Here is a 17,595-nt window from a genome sequence, read left to right as displayed (position 1 = left end):
CCTCGATCTCGATTATTAGGCGAGAGCGGTTCCATCTGCAGACTGCGCATGGGGACGAAGCGAAAGAAGAGGGGAGAGACGACTCGGGACGGGAGAGGAGAAAGAGAAGGCAGCAGCGGCGGGGGAGGCGCTGACAAGCGAAGAGAGACACAGCAAAGACGGGAAACAAGTCGAGAGAGGAGGGGACGAAAAGAGGGAGAGGGAAAAGAGCGGTTCGGTCATTTTCGTTCTCTCTTATCTTCTCCCTTCTTGCGGCTTTCAATCATCAGTAGAAACCTGGCTGGGTTTTCAACTGAACCAAAAGACGGAACGCTGGTGAGGTCGCTGGACCCGAAGGCAAAAAACTGGCAGGAAACGAGCAACGACGCGTGGAAGAGGAACAGGATGAAGGGAGACGAGGGGTTTACAGGAGAGACGAGGCAGGAAGAGAAAAGAAAGAGAGTTCTTTAGAAGGGGAAACGCGGGAGAGAAAGCTTGAGAATGTGAGGACCAACGAAGCTACCTCTCCGCCAAGACTGCCGACCGCTCGCCGGGTCCTAAAGAGGTCCAGAGCGTGGAGGGGAGAAAAGGGGACAGATGGGAAGGAGGCACTTAGAGGAGGAAAGGGAGAGCAGAGAGAAGAGAGAAGACAGGAAAGAACTACGAGGATCTAAGAAGTGTGCAACAACGGAGAAGAAAGCGAGAAGACGCCCGTCGAGGGCTGGAGATTCCCCGTTTGGTCCTTTTCGAGCCCGTTCGAGGTTGCGCTGTTCCCTGACTGTTTTCGAAAAGGCAGAGAAGGTCGAGAGCAGAGAAGAGATGAGAACGCGAGAAACACCCGAGATCTCTCAAGAAAACAAGGCTAAACTTGCCCTCGGCCGGGAACCAGCAGACAGTTACCGCAGCTAGTTCGTCTTTTCTCTCGCATGCTCACGCTGTCGCGCTTTCTCTTGTCTTACGCTGTTCACGGTGTCGGTCGCGAGACTCTTTCGACTCTTCTCGCCAACGAGGAGAGATCGAGCGCAGCGAAATGTCCACCGAAACACAACGTCAGAATACAAAAGAGAACGCGCTTCTTCCAATCTGGGTGCCGTCCTTGCCTTCGGGGCCTCACCGCCCTGCGTGCTCGGGTACCTCGTGCCGGCTCCGTAAAAGAAGATTTTCGATGCATGTAGCCTCAGGAAAAAGCGAGACATGAAAAGAGAGAGCAAAAGGAAGTCTCCTCTCTTTCTTCGTCCGTTTTGTTTTCTCTTTCTCCCTCCTCTTTGTTTTGTCTTCCTCCCTCCTCTTTGTTTTGTCTTTCTCCCTCCTCTGTGTTTTCTCTTTCTCTGTCCTCTTTGTTGTCACTTCCGCCTTCCGCAGTTTTTCTCATGTCTCCCTCCCCTCTCTGTTTTCCCTTGCGCCTTCCCCAGTTTGCTCTTTCTCTCTCCCCTTTGTTTTCCCTTTCTCCTTCCCCAGTTTTCTCGTCTCTCCCCTTCTTGTTCTACCTCTCTCCTCCCCCAGTTTCTAAGTCTCCCTCCTCTTTGTCTTCCCTTTCTCCTTCCCCAGCTTCTCTTTCTCTCCTCTTTGTTGTCTCTTTCTCTCGCTTCTTTGTGGTCTCTTTCTCCTTCCCCTGTTTTCTCTTCCCCCTCTCTCCTCTCTGCGTTTTCTTTCTCAGTCCTCTTTTCTTCCCGCTCCCCTCTCATGTCCTGACGGAAGCTGAAGATAACCGTCGTTTCCCGAGGCCAGCGGTTGGTTTCTCGCATGTGTCCCAAGGTTAAGACGCGAGTGACGGGAAGAACGCCGAAGCGCTGAAGCAGAAACGGAGAACCTCAGACGGTTGTCCCTCTGTGTGTGTGTCTGCCTCGTTGGGGCGTCAATATTGAAACTCAACCACCGGCGTTCCCGCCTTCTCTCTCCGAGGGCAGATTTTCGCTGCGGTATTGAAAGGGCGGAGAAAGGAAGCGAAGAGAGGAGAAGAATTGTTTTCCACAGGAAGGACAGTGGCAAAAAGGAGAAGAGAAACAGCTTTTCCTAGGGCGAGTTCGCGGCTTCCGCTTTCTGGCCCTAGGAGGTACCCAGGACAGTGTTTCTGAGGCCGGAATGTGCGTTTGCGTTGCCAGTCGGCCTCGAGTTTTTTTTTCTCGTTTCCGACCCTTTGTTAGGGCACACCTTGCGCGAGGCCTTTGAGTGTGTTTGGTCAAAACGTGGAATGAGTTCTTAATGCCGGCTCTGGAAGGAGGTAACCTCTTCGACCATCCTGAGTTGGGGGTTCGAAGTCGCTTTCCCCAGAACTACGCGATCGCCTATTTCCTAGTTTGTATAGTCGGTCGCGCCGTTTGCGGAGGCAGGGCCTGTGTGTTTTTTCGACAAACTAGGGTCTCGGACAACTTCGCCGGCTAACGAGAAGGAGGCAATGAAGAGCGAGAAGAACAGGGCGTGAGTGAGGCTGGGGACAGGAGGGGGCGAGGAGGCGGAAGAGAATGAGCAGAAGAGGAGGAAACCCCGGAGGAGTGGACGCGCAGTAACTGAGACGACACGCAGGGTCTGAAAACATGTAGGACGACACACGGAAAACAGAGCTGTCAGGAAGCCGGAAGAAGCAGGAGAGGACGAAGAGGGAGACGGTGTGTTTCTCTCTCCCTTCCGTCTCTCACGTGCCATTTTCTTCGCAGTCATTTCTCGCGTTTGTGTTCTGCGTCGTCCTTCGTGTTTCTCCTCTCGAAGTCTCCCGTCCTCTTCTCTCTGTCTCTGCTTTTTGTTCCTTCGCTGTCTCTCCGCCTCTGCCGCCATGGCGGGTCCGTTGGTCGCCTCGCGCTCCGCCGCGCAGAGCGACGCAAAAGAAGAAAGACGAAGCACAGCCGTGTCTCCCTACTCCTCCGCTGCGACGGTTCGCATCGTCCATTTCGTGTCCCCCGGTCTGCAGTCACCCGTAGCCCTCCATGGATCGAATCACTTTTCTGGAGACTGCACGTCTCCCGCGTCATCTGTCTCTTCGTCGTCGTGTTCTCTGTCACAATCGGAATCTCTGCTTCTCTCTGTGGGCGATTTCAACATCCTGGTGGACTGTCCGCTCGATTTCCAGTCTCTCCTTCTTCTCCCTCCCCAGTATTTCCCTCGGCAGGGAGTGGGCCTTGCCGGAGAACAGGACAGTCGACCGGAAACTCAAGGTTGTGATTCTGATCTCAAGGCTCCAAAGGGCTGTTCTTCCTCGTCTTCTCTGCCTGCCTCTTCTCGCCTTTCCGTAGCCTCAGCCTTTTTCTCTTCAGCCTGTTCTCCTCGGGGACATCGGCCACTGGGTGTCCCGGGACCGTTGTCGGGCGTCGCGCCTTGTTCTTCCTCCCTCCCTCTCGTTGACGCTTCCCTGCATGCGCCTTGCGCCCTTTCGCCTTTTCTGCGGGCGCTCCTGCCTCTTCGCCTCGACGCCATTCTCCTCACGCATCCCCACGGCGCCCTCGGCCTTCCGCTCCTCGCCGAGTTCCTCGATCTGAGCGAAACGCCCGTCCTCGGGACTCCGCCTGTTCTCCTCGCCGCTTCTTCCTCAATTCGCTTCCTCCAGTCCTCGCTCGGCGGCGAACTGCTGCCTGCTCAGGCGCCGGCCGACCGAGGCCCAGGGCCCGCAGCCACCCCGCGCGGGCCAGAGACAGGCGGCAGGGGGAGAAACCGACAGAGACAGGGGTCGGAAGCCGACGCTACGACGACCCGTCCGCACGCGAGGTCAGCGGTGGAAGCCGACGAAGAGAACTGGGGATCTCTGCCGCCGGTCGTGCAAGACGAAGAAGCGTGCGTCGAGGCGGACGGAAATGAAGAGGACGAGGAGAGACCGGACACAGGCAGTTCTTTGCCTGCCTTCGCTTCGAAGCAGCGAGGCGAGGGGACAAACTCGCAGTTTCTCGCGGGCGTGTCCCGCCATATTTGGCCCACCATGTTCAACCAAGAACGCCTGCTGCATGCAGCTAGCCTACACCAGATGTGTGTCTCCCCCGTTAGCAGCGGGTTCTGTCTCGGCGGAGCGAACTGGGTTTTGTCGACTCCTGCGAATCAAAAGATTGTCGTCGTGGGGCCTTCCTCGTGCGAACTTGAAGCCAATCGCGGGGCGAAGAGTGGAAGTGTCTCGCCCCAAGACAGGACGCTTCCCGACGAGGAAGCCTCGTGTGCTCCCTCGAACCGGAACGACGATCAGGACGCCTTGCGTGTCTCCACTCTCGCTTCCTCTTCGTCTTCCTCTTTCTCTTCTGTCTCTTCGCGGTACCCTCTTGCTGCAGACTGGAGACCCCTCTCTGGCGCTGCGTTGGTCGTCTTCTTTTGCTGTGTGCCTCGAGCCGCGGGGGGACACGCGGAGCCGTCTGCTCGCTGTGAGTCCGAGAAGAAATCTTTTTCGGCTCGTGGCGAGCATCCGCCAGACTCGCGTGCGCCTGGCGCCTCCGCTCCCGTCTCTCGAGGGTGTCCAGGAGACACCCTGCAGCCGGCCCCCAGGGCTGCTTCCCTGTTCGAAGAGGCTTTCCCCACTCCTCAGAAGACCTCGCTCCAGGAGTCGTCCCTGTTCTCTCGGCCTCTCCTGCCTCCGGCCCCGCCGTCTCCTCTTCGCTCGCTTTCTTCCTCCCTCGACGAGTTGAAGCGCCTCATCAGCGACACGGTCCACGTTCGCCGGGGCAACGTCCTCGTTCCGCTGGATCTCTGCGGGCTGTCGTTTCTGGAAATCCTCGAAACCGTCGCCAGCGCGTCTTCGCACGTGTCGTCTCTCGCCGCTTCCCGCTCGTCGCTCGTGCCCGCCGTGCCCGTCTACTGCGTGGGACCTGGCCTCCCCGCGCTTCTCCAGTTTGCAGTGGAAGGCGCGGAGTGGGTGGCGGAGCGGCGCGCGGCGCGAACGCGGGACATGCACAGCCCCAGGCCGCCGTTCTTCTTGAGTGCATGCGAAGACGAGGAACTGCTGCTCTCGGGGCAGCTCTTTCTCCAGCAAAGCGCGGTCGGCAGTCGCACGCGGAATCTGAGTGTTGGCGAGAAGCTGGTCGACGTCATGCCGCTGCGGGAGCCTAGCATTCTTCTTCTCTCCCACGCCTCGCTCCGAATCGGCGAAGCCTGTCTGCTCTTGGAAAAGTGGAAACACGAGGAACGGCACCTTCTCATCTCCGTCGACCGACGCTTCGCGGCGTCCACGCCCGTCCGCCTTCCCGCGGGAGAGGAGCACCGCGCAAATCCTCCTTGCGCTTCTTCTCAAGGCTCGGCCTCCTCCGCTGGCTCGTACGAGGCGCTAGGTGCGCTGCTCTGGCCCTTTCTCGCGCCTCCAGAGGCCGCCGGGAAATGCGCGAGCGGCCAGGGCGGTGGCCGGCGCAGTGACGAAGAGGGGAAGCGAGAGAACGCGCCGAGGAAAGAGACGAGAGAGGGACCCGAGTCCACATCGGACACGGCCTCGTCTCTGAACCCTTCTGACAGTTCCTCTTCGGGTCTGAGATCGATGCCTCGACGCCCGGAAAGCACGTGTATCCCGTTTGCGCCCTCGCGCGGCTTCCGCATGCGCGTCGCGTCTCTGCCTCTTGACCCGCGTTTAGACGAAACCAAAATCGCCAAACTGCTCTCGCATTTTCAGCCTCGTTCCGCTCTTCTCCCCGCGGCTGTCTACGCCTCTGTCAACTCTCAAATGTGTGCTCTTCACGCACTTGGACACCTGAGGCCGCAGGGTCGCCGCTCCGTCCCCGGAGGTCCGCCCTCAGTCCCCGACGCTTCTTCTCTGCCTCCTTCTGCCGCCTTCACGACTGAGCTGGCGAGTTTCGAGGCGCACCGGAGCAAAGAAATCGTCCTCGAGCGCGTTTTCTCGCCCGGTGACGCCGCGGCCGTCGCGCGCGCCTTCTCGCTGGTGCTGCTCGACGCCGAAGGCGCCGAGGCCGACGCGCGAGAGGGCGAGACAAACGACCCTGAACCCGCAGAAGCCGGATCTGGAGGCGCCTTCCCCAGGTGTTTTCTGACTCCTGTGCCGGCGGGAAGAGCGGGAGCGGGTCTAGGCTTTCATTTTAAGGACACGGAGTCAGACGCGAGAGGAGACTTTCCTAGTCAAACGGGAAACCTCGCCGGAGATGAAGACGGTTTAGCCGCGCAAGACACATGCGACACACGGCTGTCGGTAGGCTGGATTGCACCCGGGGGTCTCCTGCGCGGAAGTGGAGAAGCTGCCGCAGATCGAGGACTTCTCACGCTGATTCTGCCCCCGTCGCCAGGAGCTGGGAACGCTGCTGACTCGGGCGCGGCCGCACGAGACGGCGAGAAGGCCAGCAGCGGCCAAGGCGTCCACGCCACGCCTGCCAAAGAACCCCCGGTGTTTGGAAGTCTCTTTTTCGGCACCTTCGCTCCTGAGCAACTTCTCTTTGTTCTCCGAGATCGAGGTTTCCACGACGCCGCGCTTCACTTCCGCGAACCGCACGACGGCGACCACCTGTTTGGAGAAGCCGGCGCCGGGGGTTTGGCCCAAGAGAGAAGGGAAGACGCATCTGCAGACGCGGAAAATCGCAAAGCGGAGTTCCCGAGCGAGGCGGAGCTGCCAGCCCGCGACGGCTCCAGACTGCCCGTGCTCACGATTCCCTCCCTGAAGAGTCGCATTGTGTGTCAGGAAGCAAATTTGACAGAGATCGAGGCCCCAGACGCGGCGACCAGGCGCTTTCTCCGAGGGTTGATAGGACAAATCCTCGTGGAGCTCCAGGCGCCGCACGTGTGAAAGAAGACGAAAGGAAAGAAAAGGCTAGGGGAGTTTTGAAGTCACTCCCTGTGGTTCCGGCCCTGTCCTTCGCTTGCGTCGCCGTGGCGCTCCGACGGCTGAAACTGTTCCGCGTTTGTTCTTGCGTCATTTGGTCTCTAAACAAGGCGGCACTTTCTTGTCCGGGCTGTTCCCTTTTCTCGGGCTCGGACTTCACGGAGACTTCGAGAGGCGTCGAGTCTTTCTGACTCACGTGCGCTCCCGTCGTACCTCTCCGGACTGCAAAACGTCCCACGTTTCCCATTTCTGTGCTTGTCTCCCGTCTTTCTCTTCACGAGCTGTCTCTGTTTACATTCGACAGGTATGCTGACTCGTCTTTCCATTTTGCGGAAACTCGCCGCTGTGCGCGTCCGCCAGTGGGGTCACCTCTACGCCGCGATCCGCTCCTAGGCCGCTGACCCCCCGTTCACTGGCTACGCTTCTGCATAGTGCAGCGCAAGGGCCGTGTGGATAGATAGATAGATAGATAGATAGATAGATAGATAGATGTGCATGCATCCGCTCTTGTCGCAGGAGAAACCTCGTGTTTGCTGTAGCGTGTCAGCTTCCGAGACACGCATGCAGTGACACACCTGGTCCGTTACAGCGTCTGGGACCCCAAAACCCATTCCAAATGTGAACCTTAGAGATATACACATGTATGAACATACGGACAGTATCTCTCGATTGCTCTAGATAGATGGCGAGGCACCTTATCTGCCGCAGTTTATGGAGAGCTTCTGAAACAAAAGATGTCCGAACTAGGTGGTGACTTGTACTTGGCCGCTGACGAGGTCTTTTAGGGACGCCTCAGCCTCGAAACTTCATGCAGCTGTGGAAGTTTCGATCTTCCACGAGCCTGGGAGGGCGCCGTGGTCCACGTCCAATACCTCTCCTTCGGCGAATCCGGCGGCCGACGCTCGAGGAAAGCGAAAAAGCGGGGAACAGCAGGCGCTCGAACGAGAGCGCAGACTCTCCCTCGGACGCCCGTGAGAGCACCAAACCGCAGAGGGAACCAAAACGGGGAAGAGGCCGCGAATGCTAGCGAAAGCGAGACACTGACGAGAAAACGCCGCGCAGAGACAGAAGAGAGAGGACGTAACGGGAGATTTAGAGAGACACGAAAAAGGCCAGGGAGAAGAGAATATGTTTTCGAGGCGGCTCAGCCGGACAACACGGGCGGGGGGAAACTCAGGCAAGAAGACCTAAGCGACCCCGGTCTGTCTCATTCTTTCAAAAAGAGGAAAACAGATTGATTGGGAAGTCAACTGGCAAGCGGAAAAGTCTGCCGAACGGCCAAGAGAAACGACACCCTTCCCTGAAACAGCAAGCACCGCACATGCCACGCACCGCCGATGCGAGATAACAGGAAAGCACGAGTCTCCCCTTTTTCTCCTGGTAAGTGGCGCCCATTGCTCTTTGTCTCCATCGTCTTCCATTGTCTCTGTTCTTCTCTCTGTCTTCCCTGGTGCCTGTTCCGCAGCGACTGAGACTGAGGGCACTTTACTCGAGAGCGAGCGACTGCTTGGGTTTCAATTTCGTTTTTGACCGAGCGACGGCGCTGTGTTGTAAGTGTTGCGCATGCAGGAAGAAGGTGCTGCCGTCCAGACCCTCGACGCTCAGCACGGCCCCCGCTTTCATCACGCGGCGCAGCGCTTGGTCTTCTCCGAGAAGCAGGAGGGACTGCGAAAGCGAGCAATTGCCACGACACAGAAAACCAAGTGAACGGGAGAGGAACCCAAAACCTGTTCGTGGGTTACTCTGAGTTTTTTGTCTTGCCAAATACTTCCGTTTTCCTGCTTAACTGCAGAGTCGACCCGATTCAAACTGTGAGCCGGTCTGCCCGATCCGCGCCTCTGCTCTCCCCGGTTCCTACCACAGAACTGCAAGCTGCACGTCCTCGCCTTTTCCACGTCCTCAGCACATGCAGTCTCACCTGCTGTGTCTCTTCCACGACGATGCCCTCGCGTCCAACGAGGGCGGGCGTCTTGGATCGAACGACTTTCACCTTGGCGCCATGGAGGTCTGCTTTGCTCATGACGGTACAGCGGTCGAAGGCCTTCTGCCACGAGGCCGCGTCGCGCGTCTTCCGTTCTTCTTTTCGCGCCTTCTTTGAGAGAAAAGGCGAGACCGAAGATGCGCTCGGCCCGTCCAGGCCTGCCTGTCTCTCTCGCCCTTCCGCCGGCTCGTCTCGCGGCGCCGCCGCTTCTCGCGCTCCACACACCGCCGCAGTGTACTGGAGCCAGAGCGCATGCAGACCCTCTAAATGTTCGTAGCGGAGTCCCGAGAAAGACGAGGCGAGCAACGCCTCAAAGGGACTGACCCCCTGGAGACTCTCACACTGCGGGGAGTCGGAGACCGCAGAGCAGGGAGACGGGTCGCTGGAAGAAACGTCGGCCTCCGCCATCTCCACATCCAGCTCTCCCTCCTCCGTCGCCGCGCCTCGGTGTTTTTTCTCCGATGGCGTTTGACTGTCTTTGACCCTCGAGTCCCTCTCACCTTCTTGGCGAACTTCGCTGTTGGTCTGAGACGCGCGCGCGTGTCTTGTCTGAGATGTCGCGCCTGGCGCTCTCGGGTGTCTTCCGGCGTCGCCTGTCCGGCCCCCGCAGGTTTCGTGGCTGACTGCAAAGAGGCCGAGGCGCTTCGCCTGCGTCCGGGAGAGTTTCAGCGCGTCTTTTCTTCGCTCGCGAGTTTTCCCCGAGGCGCGCGCCCCGCCGAGAACGGGCGCAGAGCCAAGGGCATCCGGTGAAGTCTTCGAGGACGCACACCGCAACGTGTCGAGGCGAACCGCGCGATTCGACAGCTTGCTCTCCACCAGACTCGCCGCCGGCGTCTGCAACGGACAGAGCTGAGAGCCCACGGCCACACAGGAGACCAAAGAGCGCGCAGAGAAATGAACGAGAGAAAGGAAAGACGGGAGACGAAGGAGAGAAGGTGAAGAAATGGAAGAAAGGAAACAGGGAAAATAAGGGGAGAAACGAAGTGAAAGAGGTAAGGCACAGAGAGAAGAGAGAAGGGGGATGTGAGAGGCGCGCCGACGATTCGAGCAGAGAGCTGGAGGTCGGGAGAAAGCGAATCACGAAGCAGAACGGCGTTTGCCCCATCTGTACACCAGACTGGGTGTCGGCCGCATGTGAAGCGAAGACGGGCACCTGGAAGGAAGGCGCGAGAAGGAAAAAGCGCGACAGGGAAATAAAAAATTAGCACGGAGAGAGAAGAAAGGTCGTTGAGCTTCTGGTCTTACTTCGAGAATTTCTTGTAGAAAACTTCCATCTGCAGCGGGAGAAGAACGCGAAACAGCGTCTTGCCGGTAGAGGCGGGCGTAGAGAGGGTGAGAGAGACTCGAAAGGCCAGAACTTGACAAGCTTGTCGCATACGCTGCTGCAAGTCGCTCCTGAGCAGTGGGAGGGGAGAAAGAAGAAGAGGAAGAAGAAGAAGAGCAGGAAGAAGAGGAAGAGAGAAACTTTGAGGGATGAGGCGAAGAAGCGAAAGATTCAGAGGGAGGCGAGAAGCGGGGTTTTTTGGTCTGTTTGCCAGCGGAAGGCGGCTGGGCCGAGTGAGCAGAAGGAGGAGAGGAGGCAGGGAAAGGGGAGGGAGAAGAAGAGAGAGACTTTCCCTTCTTCTTCCCCATGGCGGCGGAACTGCTAGATGAAGCGAAGTAGCGCTGTAATGAGATCGATCGGGTCCTTTGGAAACGGAAGAAGGGGACTGAAGTCCGGTGACAGATGGAGGCGGACGGCAAGAAAATGAGGACCGCGAAGGGGGGCAAAGAACAAAAACGGGAGAAAGGAAGGGGAGGGGAACACAGGAAAAACAGAGAGACATAAGAAGATAGAGAATGACCGTGAAAAGGGGAAACAGTAGCGACGGTGAGATCCGTCAAATTGAGGGAGACAGCGCTTTCCGCTGGCTTCGTTTGCTCCTGCGCGTCAAAAATCGATTGCATGCTGTGCACAACGCCGGAGTGCGAGCCGGAAAGCTTCCCTCTGGAAGGATTGCTTTTCGCTTTCTCTTCTCTTTTCAAAAAAAAGCCGAGGGCCATGGAAAGTTGGCGCTGTGTCTCGTCGAGTTTTCCGCGGTTTCAACCGTTCCGGCCTGGCTGCGGCGCACGGATTCGCCGGTTCACGCTCTCCTAGCTGTGCTCCGTCGTGCGTGAGGCTTTCTGCCGAACTCTCGCTATCTCCTATTTTTCGTTCTTTCTTCTCGCCGCTTGAAAATTCTATTTCCTGCCTAGACATGGCAAGTCGCCTCAGGTGTGCGGCGTCCAGATGTGCTCTGGCTCTCGTTCCTACGAATCCCCCCTGTCTCCGGGCCTTGCTGGTTCTCGCGCTACACAGGGTTCCTTCGCGCCGCCTTTCCTTGTCTACGTCGCCAGGACGCGTGTCAAAACCTCTTCACAACCTTCCTGTTCTCACAGGCACAGCCTTTCCGGTCTTTTCTCGTTGTCTTCTTCGCGGTTTTCCGGCTCTCTTCCCTCCTTGCCGGTCCGCCCTGCCTCGCGGGGAGCTAGCCGGGCGAGTTTCCGCTGTCTCGCGCGCTGCGAACTTCGCACACTGCTCGCGTCCGTTCGCTCTTTTTGTTTCCATCTGCTCACAAAACGGGGACTAAGTGACGGGTAATCTCACTCGCAGAGAAAACATGGAGAATTCGCGCGTTTGAACGCTCGGAGCGGTCCCCTGTGCTTGCCTTTCTCTCGGTAGGCTCCCGCTGCTTCGTCGAGTCCCGGGATGGCGGAGTGTACAGACAGCCCAGACCCGCCGCCCAGGCGCACTCTCTCTTCATTCTCCGAAAGGAGCGAAGAAGAAGACCTCCCGGAAGGCCAAACTTCCCTGCTGTCGCCAGCGCCAGCGTCGTCAGGCTGGCGAGTCATCGCTTGTGCATGTTTAGTCGTCTCTCTAGGCACTCTGAACCAAATTGCGGGAAAAATTCGCTCAAAGCCTCTAGGCCCCTTCGACTACTTTGTGTCGCTGTGCAACGCCATCCTCTACTGCACAGTGTACACACTGGCTCTGGTAAGGGGTCTACGCGGGGTCCTCGATGGAGACTCGAAGCTCTCATCCAGAGACGCTTCGTCTAGAGGGTGAAAAAGACAGATGCATGTGGTTAAACACGGGAACTTAAGTACACAGACGCTTTGCCATCTCCTAAAGAGAGGTATGACTCTCCACATCTCACAGACCACACGTCCTCACACGCCTACAAGGACAGCCGCTTCGATCGGCTGACAGCAATACCTGTGGGAATGTGCGTGCGCGTATATACACACATGTACGCATAGACATATATATATATATATATATATATAGCTCTATGCGTATGCTGGCCGATACATAGGCAGATGTATATAGATATTGGATCCTGAATGGCATAGCGGAACGCATGTTTTTGTTCGCCGTGTACCTCAGTTCTCCAGTTGGTTCACATCATGATTTTTGCACAGGACCTCTTTTCTTTCTTCCGTCTCTGTTACCTTTCTTCCTCTTCCTCGTCTGCTGGTCCTCTCTGCTGTTGGCCTTCGCATGCTGTCTTCTCCGATAGATCTGTTTCGTGTACCTCTCTTCCGTCCTCCCCCGTCGTGTCCGCTCCGTCTCACAGTTGTGAGGACCTGTGTTTCTTATCAACATCTATTCCGGGTGTGTTGGGGCCTCCTGAAGTACATTTTCTAGTCTTACCTGGTTCCAGTGTATGTCCCAAACTCGCCTCCGTCTGCTATTGCCCTTCCTTCTCGGTCTTGTGTATTCAGGTCGTGGCCTACCGCTGGAACATCGTTCCCCGCGAGAACCTCTCCTTTGTCTGGCCTTCTCTGTTTCCGCTCTCTCCTGGTCGCCCCTCTCCGCATGCGGCCGCGTCTCGCTCCGAGTCTTCGCCCCCGTCTCCTTCGCTCTTGCCTGAGCGTTCCTCCTCTCATTCCCCTTCCGTCCATTCCCCTTCCGTGCATTCGCCTTCCGTCCATTCGCTGACGCCTGGTTCCTCTCCAGCCCATTCTTCGCGTTCGGCCGTGTGGCCTTCGTCGTTCGCGTCTCCGCTTCTTTCCCGCCGCCCTGCGCCTCCAGCCTCGAATCACTTGCAGTCTTCTTCCCCTTCTTCTCGCGTCTCTTCCTCTCAGGCTTCCTCCTTCGGCGCGTGGCGGTTTTTCGTGTTGACGGGTTTGTGCGACGCATGCGGCAACGTCTTGGGTTTTATCGCGCAGCCGTATGTCCCGGGGCCTCTCTTTTCTCTCGCAACGCAAGTTGTCGTCCCGTTTTCGTGTCTCTGCTCCCTAGTGCTGCTGCGGAGGCGCTACTCGTGCCCGCAGCTGGCCGCCCTCCTCCTCGTCTCTGCAGGCTTCTTCGTCGCCTGGTACCCCCTCGTCGCCTCGCCGAAGCGGCTGATCCACTTTTCTTCTCTCGCCAGAAACGAGACTTCTGTCTCAACCCCGCTGCCCAGCCGCCCCTTGCTGTGGCCTTTCGAACTCGAGCGCGGAGACAGAACGCGGGCGACTGTCTCCGCTGTCTCGCTGGATCTCGAGGCGCGGCGCGCAAGGCGGAGGGAGAGCGCAGGCGAGCGCACCGAGGGCGGGGAGGCGACCAGCAGCCGAGAGGAGAGACAGACTCAGCGAGAAAACCGAGGCCGTGCGAGGGTTGCAGAGGTGCACGCCGATGGCGAAGGCGCTGACGGAACTCAGAGCCTTTCGACAGACGGTGGAAAGGCAGAGAGAAATGCGGAGCCATCAGCGGTCGGAGACGTCAGGGAGGCGGGAGGGAGGAACGATGTCCCTGAACCGGGTTCTGCGGAAACTCCAGGGAACTCGGGGGAAGATTTTTTTCTGCAGTGCCGCGAAGACGGGCGGTCGTGTCTCTTCTTTCCGCAGTCTCCGTTTCCTCTTTTTGAAAACGTCCCGTATGATCCGTCGGTCTTTGTTCCCCTCTTCGAGGAAGACGCTGTCGACAGGTCTTGCCCTTCCGCGGCCGCTTCTTCCGTCTCCTCTGCGTCTTCGTCCGCTCCTTCCCTGGCCGTCTCTCCGTCTCCGACCCTGAAGACTGTCTCTGAACCCGCAACTCCTCCCCGAGTCTCTCGCGGGCCAGGCGACAGCAGCCGGTCGCGTCTCTTTACGCACCTGCGGCCGGACGCAGCGAGAGACTCCCCAGTCAGAGAGAACAAGGCTAACGAAGGAGAACAAGAATCCGGGGTAGAGACCCAGAGGAAAGCGGCAGACGGACGAGAAGGGCGCAAAGAGAAGGCGCGACTGGAATGGCGGGGAGAGGTGAACTCGAGGCTTCCGCGTGGGCCGATAGACGGCCGTATGGATCTGAGCTCCGTCGCGTCGGGCGACGCGAAACGCGCTTCTTTCGCGGTGCACGGTGCCAAAAGCGAAACCAGCGCGTCTGAGGCACAGACGCCGCGCGCCTTTTCCGGTGGTCTTTCTCTTTCGGCGCCGTCCCATTCTTCGGCGGCTTCTCCATCTGTCCCTCTCTCCGCGTTTTCTCCGCCCTTTGAGTCGGAAGAGAGAAAGCGGGCGGATCCGGTGGCGGGTGCAAAGCCCGCGGAGGTCGACAGCAGTTCCGTGGTGTGGCTCTACATGCTCCTCGTGGCCTTGTCCACGCTTCCCACCGCTCTGAGTTTTGCCGTGAAAGAGAAACTTATGCGAGAGTATGAAGAGCAGCAGAGACCGCTCGACGGCGACTCGGCAGGGATTCTTTGCATATCCGAGTCGGGAGGTCTTCAGACGGTGCGTGCGATCGGATCCGCCTCGCTTGTCTCCTCGGGAGACGAAGGCGATGAGTCAGAAGATGTTGCGAGCGACGAAAGGCTCGAGAGGCGGCAGGCAGAACGGGAGCGGCGGCAGACGGCGACGGCGAGGCGCAGCAGCGCAAGAGGAGACGGGAAGGCAAGGGACGGAGAGGAAACAGACTCTGGATATTCAAGGGGCGAGGTAGGTGGGGCGGGGGTTCGCGTTCCCGCCGGACTGCGAATCCAGCACAGCGGCGCAAAAGACCAGGAGGAAGAAAGACAAAGAATGAGAGAGACGAGCCAGCGAAGATCCGGCCGAAGTTTTCGCCCAGTCTCTGGTCTCCTCTGCGCTCCCCTTCCTTGCGCATTCTCCGCCGATCCTCTGCAGCCCGGAGAGAACGCGCGGACAGACCAGCAACGCAACGAAGGAGCGCGTCGAGGAAGCCCCGACCATTCGAAGGGGTGTAGTGGAGCGGTTGAGAGGGGTGTGAGGCCAAGAGACACAAGCGAAAAGCAAGGAGAGTTCTTCTCTCAGGTCGAACAGCCAGGGGCATCCTCGACCGCGCTCCCTCTCGGGCGCAGCAGGTCCGGGTTTTCCGTCGAGCAAGAACAAGAGGAAAGTCGAAATGCCGCTCGTTCTCTCGCAGACTGCAACGCCCCTTCGAACGAAAAACAGAAACTTCACATTCTCGTCATATGCGCCCACGGATCGTTCTTCCAGCTCGTTTGGGTTCTTCTCTCGATTCCACTCAGTGTCTTTGTAGGACAGGTGAGAATGGCGAGTTCCGCCAACGAGGAGTTACGCACACATCCACATGTGTATGTGCAGAAAAATTGTGGGTGCACTCTCGCTGACGAGCGAAGCTGCGATAAACCCTTTCCCGGCGTGCTAGAGCAAGCGCCTGAGAGCGGCGCGCTGTTCTGTAGATACACATTCTTGGAATGTTCCTCGCATACCATATATAAATATATGTATATATGTATAAACGTATCTGAAGTGTGTCCTCTGTCCTGTTTTTTCTCGTCATATTGGTGTATCTCGCTCTCTGGCCGTTTTCGCTGTGTCTCTCTGGTCACTGCTTCGTTCTCGTTTTCCAACAGTTTTCGACTGTTTGTCTCCCTCTCTCCCTTTCCCTCTTTTCACTTCCTGTTGTGTTCTTCTTTCTTGTTTCTCCCACTCTCTGTCCCTGCACTTCTCATCGTGAGACTTTTTCTCCTTGTCTGTTTCGTCTGTGTCCTTTCAGGCTGGCAATGATTCGTTGACTACGTATCTCTCGCATGCATTCCGCTGCTTCATGAACGAGGCCGACGGCCTCCCTCCGCCGCTTTGTCGGTTTGCCCTACAGGCGTACTGTGGTTATGCCAGTGTCAACATCTTGTTCAATGTCTCCCTCATTGGTAAGTCTTCCTCTATTTCCTCCTGTTACTTCCGTCTCTTATCTCTTCCCGGCCCTCCCGGATTTCCTTCCTTCTTCCCACATCCCTTTCTCTTGCGCGCCGTGCTCCGCGGTCGCTTTCCATTTGTGGCGGTAATGGGGGAGTCGCCCCTGTCGGTCCTTCTCGGTCTTGCGAAGTTTGCGTGGGACACAAGTGTTTTGTGGAGCTTCGTGATCTTTTCCTGTTTTCTGTTAGGCTTTGTCAGCACAGCCTCGTCGTTGTTGACGTTCATCTGCATGAAGGCAACTCTGCCTCTCTCCATCATCCTTTACGCCACATTCTCGTGGCCTCTCCTCGACTCTCAGGACGTGCGCGTCACAAGTGAAACCACTGTAAGTGTCTCTGTAGACGTTGGAATTTTTTCGGAGAGAAAGAACGCATGCAGAGAGGCGACGAAACCTGGTCGGGAAACCCGGCCTCGCTGTAATGGAACACAGATCAAGGTATTTGCGCGTGTAGTTCTTCCACACGCATCTGCGAGTGTACAAAACGGGAGTAAAAAGAATGTCTAGTCGCGGTTTCTTCGCAAGCTCTGTTCCCTCCACCATGGGATGCATGTGTCTCTGTTTCTTTTGCCTGCATCCAGATCAGCCTGCTGCTGATCCTTCTGGGCATCATTTGGTTCCACGTTGAGACTCAGAAGAATCAAGCATCTTTTCCGCCTAGGGGAAATCCACCGTGTTGCTGGCCCCTACCTTGTTCGCGACTCTTCCGTTTCAGGCGCTGATCGTTTCCGGTGGGTACCTTCCCTGCCTTACAGTGCGGGAGTTCTCTCTGACAACACGGGGATAAAAATTCCAGGCACATTTGGTGTCAACTGGCGTAGTCAATGCATGTTCCGGTCTGCGTACTCAAAAGAGTTCAATTGTGTGGAAATGTTTATGTTGAGGCACATGTGTACATGTGTTCAACAGCATACGTCAGAGAAGGTCGCCATGCCGTTTTTAAATTATAAATAAGCATGTTTATAGGGGCGTTTAAGTTAAAAGGAGTGGCATCCCGTCGTGTACCTTTTTTTGTGTTCTGGGATACAGGACCATACGTATATACAGAATCTCTGTGTATTTAACCTGTACTCGACAGGGGGTGTCGTTTGAATGCATTGTGGGCATCATTTGGCTTAGCAATACCCCGTGGGCGTGATCGTCCTGGCGAGATTCGACCGGTTTTGCATACAAAGAGTCTTACTGTTCGTGTTTGTGGATGTTAAGAAGAACACGGCCGCGACACATGAAGCAGCAAAAGGAAAACACGAAAGAGCTCTAAAAGTCCACGAGAAAGACAGCCTAAAAGAGGTCGTCCGTTCGTTTCAGACTCAAAAGACGCAGCCGCAGAAAGCCTTTGCGGCTCTCCGCCCTCCTAGATGATGGGAAACTGGATGTTCACATAGATTTGACTGCGTGGCCGCTTTGACGTTTCGTGCGTTAGTAAAGGCAGGATCAAAATGAATAGCGAATGCCTTCTCACAGCCAAGCGCCAAAGAAGCTCGTCGGCTCCTTGAGTCTTGCTGCGGAGCACAAGGCGTCACCCCCTCATAGAACGGGAGCACAGGCCGTATGATGTTTCGCGGTTTGCCGCAAAATTAAAAACGAGGGGAAGAGCCGGAAGGTTCTCGTGGCGTGTAGCGGTGTGAGACGATGCAGAGAATTCGACAGTGTCAGCGGTTAAGTTTCCCGCAGTTGTCCGCTTTGGTTGATTTACCAACCACCTGTGATGAAAAAGGGGCTGGTCTTCTGGCTCCTTCCGGTGCTTAGCAGGTGTGCGCT

The 17,595-nt window shown here is 57.2% G+C and overlaps 3 protein-coding genes across 3 annotated transcripts; 2 read left to right on the top strand and 1 right to left on the bottom strand.

Annotated features, from left to right (window-relative positions):
• Window positions 1-2,749: 2,749 nt before the first annotated feature.
• NCLIV_044890 (conserved hypothetical protein) lies at window positions 2,750-6,664 on the top strand (the record flags this gene model as incomplete). The annotated part of the gene is made up of 1 exon (XM_003884037.1): window positions 2,750-6,664. The coding sequence occupies one exon, from the start codon at window positions 2,750-2,752 to the stop codon at window positions 6,662-6,664; it is 3,915 nt and encodes a 1,304-aa protein (XP_003884086.1).
• A 1,521-nt stretch (window positions 6,665-8,185) lies between these two features.
• On the bottom strand, window positions 8,186-10,313 carry NCLIV_044880 (hypothetical protein; the record flags this gene model as incomplete). The annotated part of the gene is made up of 3 exons (XM_003884036.1): window positions 8,186-8,365; window positions 8,619-9,530; window positions 9,927-10,313. 3 exons carry the CDS (start codon window positions 10,311-10,313, stop codon window positions 8,186-8,188), a joined length of 1,479 nt encoding a protein of 492 aa, XP_003884085.1.
• Window positions 10,314-11,409: 1,096 nt separating this feature from the next.
• NCLIV_044870 (conserved hypothetical protein) lies at window positions 11,410-16,621 on the top strand (the record flags this gene model as incomplete). The annotated part of the gene is made up of 5 exons (XM_003884035.1): window positions 11,410-11,694; window positions 12,426-15,161; window positions 15,637-15,790; window positions 16,025-16,161; window positions 16,550-16,621. The coding sequence occupies 5 exons, from the start codon at window positions 11,410-11,412 to the stop codon at window positions 16,619-16,621; spliced, it is 3,384 nt and encodes a 1,127-aa protein (XP_003884084.1).
• Between the last annotated feature and the right edge of the window lie 974 nt (window positions 16,622-17,595).

The sequence above is a fragment of the Neospora caninum genome, chromosome X (genome assembly GCF_000208865.1).
Source record: "Neospora caninum Liverpool complete genome, chromosome X".
In the NCBI taxonomy this organism is placed as follows: Eukaryota; Apicomplexa; class Conoidasida; order Eucoccidiorida; family Sarcocystidae; genus Neospora; species Neospora caninum.
This window is presented reverse-complemented; position numbering and strand designations above follow the sequence as displayed.